Source organism: Chlorocebus sabaeus, chromosome 27 (assembly GCF_047675955.1).
Source record: "Chlorocebus sabaeus isolate Y175 chromosome 27, mChlSab1.0.hap1, whole genome shotgun sequence".
Classification (NCBI taxonomy): Eukaryota; Metazoa; Chordata; class Mammalia; order Primates; family Cercopithecidae; genus Chlorocebus; species Chlorocebus sabaeus.
Window position 1 is genome coordinate 45149713 of NC_132930.1, and position 9988 is coordinate 45159700.

General features: G+C 59.5%; 1 protein-coding gene across 2 annotated transcripts in view; it reads left to right on the forward strand.

The window, feature by feature from the left end:
• The window catches only part of SH3TC1 (SH3 domain and tetratricopeptide repeats 1), a 44486-nt gene extending 37743 nt beyond the window's left edge, over positions 1-6743 (forward strand). For both annotated transcript variants that reach the window (XM_073012546.1, XM_073012548.1), the window contains exons 15-18: positions 898-1020; positions 1738-1888; positions 2966-3162; positions 6348-6743. In XM_073012546.1, the coding sequence (XP_072868647.1) occupies positions 898-1020; positions 1738-1888; positions 2966-3162; positions 6348-6605 (729 nt within the window). In that variant the 3' untranslated portion in view covers positions 6606-6743. The remainder of the gene's footprint in view (positions 1-897; positions 1021-1737; positions 1889-2965; positions 3163-6347) is intronic.
• The last annotated feature ends 3245 nt before the right edge of the window (positions 6744-9988 follow it).

Below are 9988 nucleotides of genomic sequence, written 5' to 3' on the forward strand. Positions count from 1 at the left end.
CTATCTATCCATCCATCCATCCATCCATCCATCCATCCATCCATCCAAGCATCCATCTATCCACACACCCATCCATCCATCCATGTGTCTATACTTCTGCTCATCCATTCATCCATCCATCCACTCATTCCTAAGCCACTGCCGAGCACCTGTTGTATGCCTTTTCCCTCCCTCCAACTGGTTCCCTCATATCCTCCCCCATTGGCCAGCATCTTCTCCCTGAGGGCAGAGGCGTGGCCCCTCACAGTGCCCAGCACCTGCTGGTATACAGCACATGCTCAAATAATGTGGCCACTCAGTTAACACACAGAAGAACTTGCTCCAAGTGACACATGACACATCTCCTTACAAAATGAATCTATCATAGCAGCTGTTTTCAGAGGCTTTCCCAAACACAGTGTGATCTGGAACAAATTGTGAAGCCCACGAGCCTGGAGAAGCTTTCATTATTGAGCACCTGCTGTATACCTCCTTGAGCTGAGGAGAGGGATCAAGAGCTCATGGCCAAGAGGGGACCAGGCCCACCCACAAACACTGTTGATGTGCGGCCCTGAGCTGTGGCAGGGATGTGACAACTCAGATGGGAGCCAGGGGATGGGCTCCCAGCAATCTGGGGGCCACGGAGACTGGTTTGAGTGCAGGGGGAGTGGGCTAGGGCTAGCCCTGGTGGTAGGATTCACAGGTGTCGGGCTTCTGGGCTGCAGCTGCTCAGTCATCTCCTAGCACTCAGGAGCATCAGTTCATTGTCCTCATGCCAGTGATGGGGGCAGCCCTAATGCACAGGGTCTGAAAAATGCTCAGGTGTACCTGCAGTGTGTGAGAGGAAGGAGGCTGGCGAAGGTGGGCGTGGCCACCTCACCAGGTGTGGGTCTTGGGGGAACTTCTGCCTCCTTTCAGGTGGCACAGAATGTGGCCCTGTACACAGGCGACCCCAACCTGGGGCTGGAGTTGTTTGAGGCAGCTGGAGACATCTTCTTCAATGGGGCCTGGGAGCGGGAGAAAGCCGTGTCCTTCTACCGGGTGAGCTGGCCTGTGGGCTGATGTGGGTGGGCCTCGGGGGGGGGCCACCTGGAGGGCTGAGGCACAGGTGTGGCAGGGCAGAGGCCTCCCACCTGGAGGCAGGGCCACCCATGCCCATGCTTAGTTTCCCAGTGGTCTCACTGGGAATGATATTGACTGTGCCCCCTGCCCGGGACAAACGCTCGGGGCCTGGACATGGCAATGGCTCTACCCTTGTACCTGATGACCTCAAGCAACCATGAGTGGGAAGTCCTGTCCTCATCTTCCAGATGAGGAAACTGATGCTCAGAGAGGCACAGGGACATGTCAAAGGACACACAGCATGTCAGTGTGAGGCCCAGGGCCAGGGCCCAGGTCTGACTACACCCCAAAGCGGGGACGGCTTCTCCCTTTGAGCTCATGGTGTGGCTCAGCCCTGGGCACGGCTAAATGTGTTTTTAGAGCAGAGAGGAGTGCTGGCTCCCCGCAGTCAGACCCCCGGTGCCCAGGTGGGAGAGGCTGTTCTGAGGCTGCCAGGTGTAGCTGGATGGGCCTCAGGTGACTCTTCGGCCCCCAACTTGGGTGTCTGAACCGTGCGTTATCCCAGAGCACAGAGCTGTGCCGAGGTCCAGGGGTAGCTGGGGCGTGGGAAGCTCCAAGCACATGTTCGAGCTCTGAGGAGGGTACTGGGCAAGGTGGGTGCTGCGGGAAGCCTGACCCCACCTGCCTGTGTGGTAGGACCGGGCCCTGCCCCTGGCAGTGACTACGGGCAACCGCAAGGCGGAGCTGCGGCTGTGCAACAAGCTGGTGGCACTGCTGGCCACGCTGGAGGAGCCCCAGGAGGGCTTGGAGTTTGCCCACATGGCCCTAGCACTCAGCATCACTCTGGGTAAGTCCCCGGAGCTCCTGCCCTGCCAGGACCCACACTTTGCCAGAGCCCAGCCTCCAGGTCTGCAGGGCAGGAGCTGAAACAGCTGCGGGATTTTCCTGGTCTCCTGTCCAGGCAGGCAGATCTGCCCAGCTGGCTTCCCCGTCAGGCCATGGGGCACAGCCCGAGGTCTCTCACACAGTGCAGAGCTCCCTGCCTGGCTGAGCTCTGCTTCCTCTGCCTCTTCCCGCTGCTGACCACAAGGGCCGCCCAGTGTGCCCTCTGCCTTCCAGACATGCCAGGCATCTCGTTGGTCCCTGTATGTGCCAGGTTGAGTGGCACACTCCCTTTCTCTTGTGCTCTTCCCACCCTCATCAACCACATGGCTCTCTGGCTGATGAAATCCCAGTTCCCCTTCCAGCAGCCTGCCCCTTAAGGCCGGGCATCCCCTGGTGCTGTGCCAGGGTCGTCTGTCCTCCTCCAGAGACAGGGAGCCCTGGGCAGACCGCATGCCCCAGCGCCTTGTGTCCCGGGGCCCAGAACGCAGTAGGTGTGCAGCTGTGTGGGAATGCATCCAATGCAGGCTCCACGGCACTCGCCCTGGAAAGGGGAGGACATCGGAGACAGCCTGGGTGGGTTTGCGCATCTGTGGGGGGACCTGGAGCTCAGGCACGCAGTGACTCCCCAGTAGGGGGCTCTGATCATGACACACCCAGGAGGAGTCGGATGTCATGTCTGTGGGTTGCCTGGAGCCGGGGCGCCCGGGAGCACCTGGACTGCATGGCTTTTGGGCTCCCCTGGTTAAAATCAGTGAGCAAAGGCAGGTGTCTATGTGCAGGCACAAAGCTGGGCCGTCCAAGTCCGACTTTGCCAAAGCCTCACAGTAGACGGGGGCAGGTCTTATTAGTTCTGCTTTGCAGATGGGAAAGTGAGTCTGGGAACCCGGAAGGGACTGGTCAGAGCTTCCCAGGTGACCACAGGTGCCTGGAGGCAAGCCAGGTGCTGCCCGGGGTCTGCATACCTCCTCCTGAGGGGACTGTGCCCTGCCTGCCCCAGAGAGCCACGTCTTCACACCTGCCCTTTTGGCCTGCACCCCAGGGGACCGGCTGAACGAGCGCGTGGCCTACCACCGGCTGGCCGCCCTGCACCACCGGCTGGGCCACAGCGAGCTGGCGGAGCACTTCTACCTCAAGGCCCTGTCGCTCTGCAACTCGCCGCTGGAGTTCGACGAGGAGACCCTCTACTACGTGAAGGTGTACCTGGTGCTCGGTGACATCATCTTCTACGACCTGAAGGTGGGTGGGGAGGGGCAGGGCTCGGGGTGTTCCCGGCCCCCTTGGAGTGGGATCTCCACCCAGACCCCAGAGGCCTGGGTTCCAGCCTTCCTTAGGAATGGCCCAGTGGCCTCCCTGGAGCTCTGCACCCGGCTGGAGGAGCCGGCAAGGTTAGCAGATACAACCCAGCTCCCAAGCTAGCCAGGCCCCACCCTCAAGAACTCAGTCTCAGCCAGGGAGGCTGACACATGAGCGGGCAATGGTGGCCTCTGGGTAAAGAAGGGGGATTGTAGTCAGGGGGGCCCTCCTGGAGGAGGTGACACCAAAGCTGAGTCTTGACAGTCAAGTGTCAAGTTGCATTTAACAAAGAAAACAGGGTGGGGAGAAGGACATTTCTGAGAACGCCATCATCCTCACATTGAATCCACGTTGCAAGATCCAACCCAAATCCCGGCGCCTCCTCTAGGAAGCCTGCCCAGGGTGCCAGCCCGCACTGAGCAACTCCTTCCTGGAGTCCCGAGACACCTTGAATCTTCACATCACCCAGGAAGGGTGGGGTGGGGCCGGTGTCTTACCATCTGCTTCACAGACGGAAACCCCAGCTCAGGGCAGGTGCAGCGGGGCCGGGCCCCAGCCAGTCAGGCTGAGGCCTTGCTGGGTCGGGTCTGTCTCGAGGGAAGGTGCTGGGACCTGTGCTCCCTCTGCCCCCAGCCCTGCAGGGGTGGAGAGCTGGGACTGGCAGACTCGGACCTGGGGTGTCTCCACCCCTCTGCCCAGCAGGCACCGCCCCTCCTAGCATCGCACCGGCACCGCGTCAGGGCTCCTTATGGGCTGAGGGGCCAGGGCGCTCCAGTCCAGGGACCGAGATCTTGGGGGCCTTAGAACAACATGAGGAGCTGGGGCTGCCCTAAGACCCTGCCCCGTATCCCCCACCGCAGGCCTGGGGCTGCCCGGGAGGCCCCCACCCAGTGCTGGCGACACCTGGTGGTCAGAAGCGGTCCCTGTGGCCACCCAAGTCCCAGCCAGACAGGGAGGTGCCAGGTGTCAGGCCCAGAGGGACGCTGCTCACCGCTCAGGGGCTCGCCTGGGACCCAGGGGACGGGCCTCCCAGAAGAGGCCTTTATCTCTCTTGGTCAAGCCTGCCGCCCACTCCGCCTGTCCAGGAGGAAGGAAAGGGCCAAGTAGTACCTGAGAGGCCAAAGTCCACGGTTGGGGTCGAGGGGCAGAGGCCTCCTTCACCGGCTTCCCATGCACAGCCCTCTGGGCCTCATCGTGACTATGCTGTCAGCACAGGCCAGCTTCCCACAGGGAGGCCCCCTCGGAATTCCCCAAGGGCCGCTGTCTTTCCAAGGCCACGCCCTCCTCCTTGTATAGGAGGCTCTGGACCCAGGGCCCAGAGGAGTGGGAGAGAAAGCCGGGCTGCATGGGGCCTGGAAGGCTGGCAGAGAGGCAGGGGTAAATGGGCATCTTTGCCAATTGTCTCTAAAATGGGGTCCCCTTTAGTCTACATGTGAGAGTGAGCCCTGGAATAGGGTGGATTAGGTGTGTCCTGGCTCAGCCTGCCACTCACTAGCTGCTGCACACACTACAGGCACATGGAAATGCACACACAAATGCGCACACAGGCACAGGCACATGCACACTCAGGCACACACACACAGGTGTGCACACACAGGCACAGGCACACGCACACTCAGTCACACAAACACAGAGGCACAGGCATACCCACACAGGCACAGTCACACGCACACACAGCCACACACACAGGCACAGGCACACAAACACCCAGAGGCACACACACAGGCGCGCACACAGACTCACACGCACACAGGCGCACACACACAGGCACACACACACAGGCACAGGCACACAAACACACAGGCACACACACACAGGGACATGCACACACAGGCACGCACACACAGGCACAGGCAGAGGCACACACACAGGCATACATACAGACCCACGTGCACACAGGCACACACACACAGGCACACACACACGGGCATACACACAGACACACACACAGGCACACACACAGGCGCACACACAGACCCACGCGCACACGGGCACACACACAGGGACACGCACACACAGGGACACGCACACACAGGCACACATGCACAGGCACACACACACACGCACACGTGGAGACATATGCTTTGGCTGGCTCCTTCCTGTTGGGATGCCCCCACCCCTTCAGGAAGCCCTTGCCTCCCACCCCCGGCTGAGTCTGGGGCCTCCTGGGCCCTCCATAGGCTCCTGGGCTTCCCTCTGCCACAGCCCGGGCCACCCTGTGTGGTCAGTGTTCGCTCCCAGGTCCCTCAGACTGGGAGCCAGGACGTTAGGCTCAGCCATGCACCCGGCACAGAGTCCAGTGTTCGGCTGGGCTGGGGGGCATTGGATGAGCAGTGGCGGTGACTCGGGGCCTTCTCACATCCCTGCTCCGTGTGTGGGATGGGGCAGTGAGGGAATGGACTGCTGCATCTTGGCCTTTGTCCTTGGCCCTGGGAGCCATCTTGAGATGGTAAAGGGGGACAGGCCAGGCATAGGTCTTAGAGAGGTCCCTTGGGTGACCCCCATGTGGAGGAGGCGCCTGGGGAGAAGCTGGGTGGGGGATGGGAGGGTCAAGGAGGAGGTCTGGGAGGCGGCATCCCAACCCAGGGATGGTGAGTTTGAGCCAAAGATGCATTGAAAATGGGAGTGGATGTCTGGGGAGTCACACTCCGTCAATATTTCAGGGAACATTGCCAGAGAGGACACTCGTGAGATGGTTTTGTACCTGGCCTGGCCCGTGGAGGGCCTGGAAGTGGTCAGCATGGACAGGGGCCAGAGGAGAGCTTGGGTCACTCAACGCTGTGCCCCTGCTGTGGCTTGGAGCCACGGGCCCTGCATGGAACTCTCAGAGCAGGCAGGATCTGCCCTGACCTCAGCCCATGGGGAAAGCAGCCACTGCCTGCAGAGAGGGTGGGACTGGGGCAGGAGGCTTGGGGTGAGTGGGGCGTAGGGACAGCCAGGAAGGCTTCCAGGGGTGTCAGGGTCATCCCCACCTCCTGCAGCTGAGACCACAGTAGTGTCACAGGCTTCGGGGCTCATGGGGTGAGCCAGCATTGGCTGGACATGTGGAATGACCTGGAGACAGGAACGGCCTCTGGGAAGATGGGCTCCGAGTCCCCCTTTTGCTGAGCATGGCCTGTCCCCTTCAGGACCCATTCGATGCAGCTGGGTACTACCAGCTGGCACTGGCAGCCGCCGTGGACCTGGGCAACAAGAAGGCACAGCTGAAGATCTACACGCGGCTGGCCACCATCTACCACAACTTCCTCCTGGACCGCGAGAAGTCGCTCTTCTTCTACCAGAAGGCCAGGACCTTCGCCACAGAGCTCAACGTCCGCAGGGTCAACCTGCCTCCTCTGCCACTCTGCGGGTGGGCCCCCTGGTTGGCCCCCAGCCACCCTCGCTGAGGACATCATCTGAGGGAGTGGGTTTTGTGCAAGGAGGATGGTCTCTTGCCTCTCCTGGTGTCTCCTGTGGCTCATTTTCTGGGAAATGGAGGCATGAAAGCAGGGTTCAAATAGCAATAAATGTGTTTTTTTTTTTTTTCAATAACATACCGAAGTCCCCAGGGCATCCTTCCCTGTGTGCTTCCGGGGTGTGTCTAGGGGCCAGCTGCTTCCCTGGTGGCAGCCCTCTGATATTGGGGATGAGAAGGACCCTGAGTCCAACAGACCTGGGCCAGGTCACCATGAGCCTCGGTTTCCTTGGCGGCCAGAGGGGAGATGGTGGTGGAACTCCCTGGACCGCTCCCTGCTCAGAGCTTTTGCTGTAGGTCTCGTGCCGCTCTTGCCTTTAATCTTCAGGCCACTGTGCCCGGATATGGGGGCTGCTAGTGCCCCGGTTCGCCATTGAAGAAATAGAGGCACAGAGAGGTTAGGTGTCTGGCCCACCATCACACAGCAGGTAGGGGCGGAGACACAGAGCCCAGTACACTGACCACCACACCACCCTGCCAGCCTGCTGCCAGGAAGGTGTCCCCATTAGGACCCAAGGTCAGCTCCTGGACCTCTCTTGTGGTGTGAGGAGAGCCACAGGCCAGTGAGGATGGCCCCGGGGATCCCTCACTCAGTGTCCTCTGCTCCCAGACTTGGCTGGGCCGAGCCTGGCCAGTCCCACCTCTGGCCACTGGTCAGCCCTGCGGGAGTGAGATGCAGGGATCTACACAGACCACCTGTGTCGACGCTGCTGCCCAGTGTTGAAAGTCTTATCGGGGCTGCCCCCCAGCCGTCCCCACATACCCCTCCCCTTCCGGCCCCGGCCCTCTTCCCAGTCCCAGGAATCCCAGGTTTTCCTTCTTGGAATCTCTGGGCCCCAGGGAACACGGCTCACACGGTCTCTTTCCCAGTTTACGGCAAGGAAACCGAGGTTCAGAGACTGTGGGTGTCCCACGTGATTCTCACATACACTGCACTCTCCCAGGCCCCTCTTTTAAACACTTTAAGTGAGGTGACATTCACATCGCATGCAATTACCTATTTCAACGCGAATCGTGTGGTGGCATTTGTGCATTCACAGTCCTGTGCAACCACTCATGCCATCTAGTTTCAAAATGTATTCATCTCCCCAGAAGAAACCTCCCATCCTCACTAAGCAGTTACCCCTCCTTGGTATCCCCCCAGCCCCTCGTTTGATGGAAGGGGAAACTGAGGCCCGGAGAGAGACTTGCCAGTAGGCGGAGCTCTGATAATAAGGAATGAGGCACCCATCTGCTGCTTCAGTCCTGGGTTGGTTTTCCACCCAGCAGAGGTGACAGAGCCGGGAGGTTCTGGGAGCGCCACAGGGGAGCCCCACGCTTGCAGCCAGAGCCCTGCCCCGAGCCTCCCCACCAGGGGGCAGCAGAGAGCTCTCCAGAACCGGCCGCGAGGCTGGCGGGAAGCAGCGGGTCAGAGCTGCTGACAAACCTCAGGTGGACCCCAGATCTCTGTCTCTGTGGGTCGGGCTTGGGAATTGGAGAGGAGGCCACATGATTGGAAACACGAAGACGGCACGGCCTGGCTGGAGCAGCGGGAAGCGCCGTCGCATTTACTGAGAACACAGACCTCCTGCCCGCTGGGCCGGGCCTGCAGCCATTCTTTTCGGGGTGGGGGCCGCAGGTCCGGATTGCTCTCGGCCCCCGACCTGCCTCAGAGTCCGGGGGGCTTTGGAACTGTGCCTCCCCATCTCCACCCACCCTGGCTGGTGCCATGAGGGGCCTGGATCCTGGGATCCTGTTCCTCTTGGGCAGCAGAGACGGGAACCAGAGGAGATGATGGGTCTTCAAGCCTCACATTCAAACCCCAGCCCACCACGCACAGTCTGGGGGTTCGGGGTGAGGGAGTCGATTTCTCTGAGCCCCAGTTTGGTCACCACTAAAATGAGGCCGACATACTGGGGCAGAGTGCCAGCCCCAGGGCTAACAGAGGCCTGTTTCCTCCTGACAATACTTCTTACTCCTAGGAACAGCTCCAACAACCACACACTAGAGAACACTCAACCCACGCCAACTTGTCAGAGGCACGTGAACCAGAGCGACTCCATCTTGAATGGGGGCTGGGTAAAGGGAGGCTGAGACCTGCTGGGCCGCGTTCCCAGGGTGCTAGGCATTCTTAGTCACAGGATGAGATAGGAGGTCGGCACAAGACACGGGTCATAAAGACCTTGCCGCTAAAGCAGGTTGCAGTAAAGAAGCCGGCCAAAGCCCCAAACCCAAGATGGCCATGAGAGTGAACTCTGATTGTACCCACGGCTCATTATGTGTTAATTATAATGTATTAGCTGCTAAAAGACACTCCCACCAGCGCCATGACAGTTTACAGATGCCATGGCAACATCTGGAGGTTCCCTACATGGTCTCAGAAGGGAGGACAGAAACTCTCAGTTCTGGGAATTGCCCACCCCTTTCCTGGAACCCTCATGAATACTCCAACCCTTGTTTAGCATATGATCAAGAAATAACCATGAAAATGGGCAACCAGCAGCCTTTGGGGCCACTCTGCCTATGGAGCAGCCATTCTTTTTTTTTTTTTTGAGATGGAGGCTGACTCTGTTGGAAGAACTGGAATGCAGTGGCGTGATCTTGGCTCACTACAACCTCTGCCTCCTGGGTTCAAGCGATTGTCCTGCCTCAGCCTTCCTAGTAGCTGGGATTACTGGCACCTGCCACCACGCCCAGCTAATTTTTTGTATTTTAGTGGAGACAGGGTTTCCCATGTTGGACCAGGCTGGTCTCGAACTTCTCACCTCAGGTATTCCACCTGCCTCGGCATCCCAAAGTTATGGGATTACAGGAGTGAGCCACTGTGCCCAGCCAGAGTAGCCATTCTTATATTCCTTTTCTTTCCTAATAAACTTGCTTTCACTTTATGGACTCGCCCCGAATTCTTCCTTCTGTGAGATCCAAGAAACCTCTCTTGGGGTCTGGATCGGGACCCCTTCCCAGTAACAAACTTGCTTAACCTCTCAGACCCTTCGTCTCTTCATCTGTAACCAAAGACAAAGCCTCCCCTGAGGTTGCAACAGTGAGGAGAGAACGCATGGGAAAGGAGGGGCACGGATTTGGTGTGCAGAACCAGGCAGCCAGTCCCTTTGTTTTGTGGTGGGTGGAGGTCAGGGCTTGGCTGGCTGAGGCCTAAGCCCACTGGTCTGCAGCCCTGCTCTGCCAGTCGGAGGCTGGTTCCCAGGCAACAACCACTGCAACAACAACCCTTCAGCAGAGTGGGCATGAGATGAAGAGATGTCCAGTGGGCACATGCCCAGCCCTATGCAGCCAATGGGCTCACAGCCCAGAAGCAGCTGCCCCGATTTTAGAGGG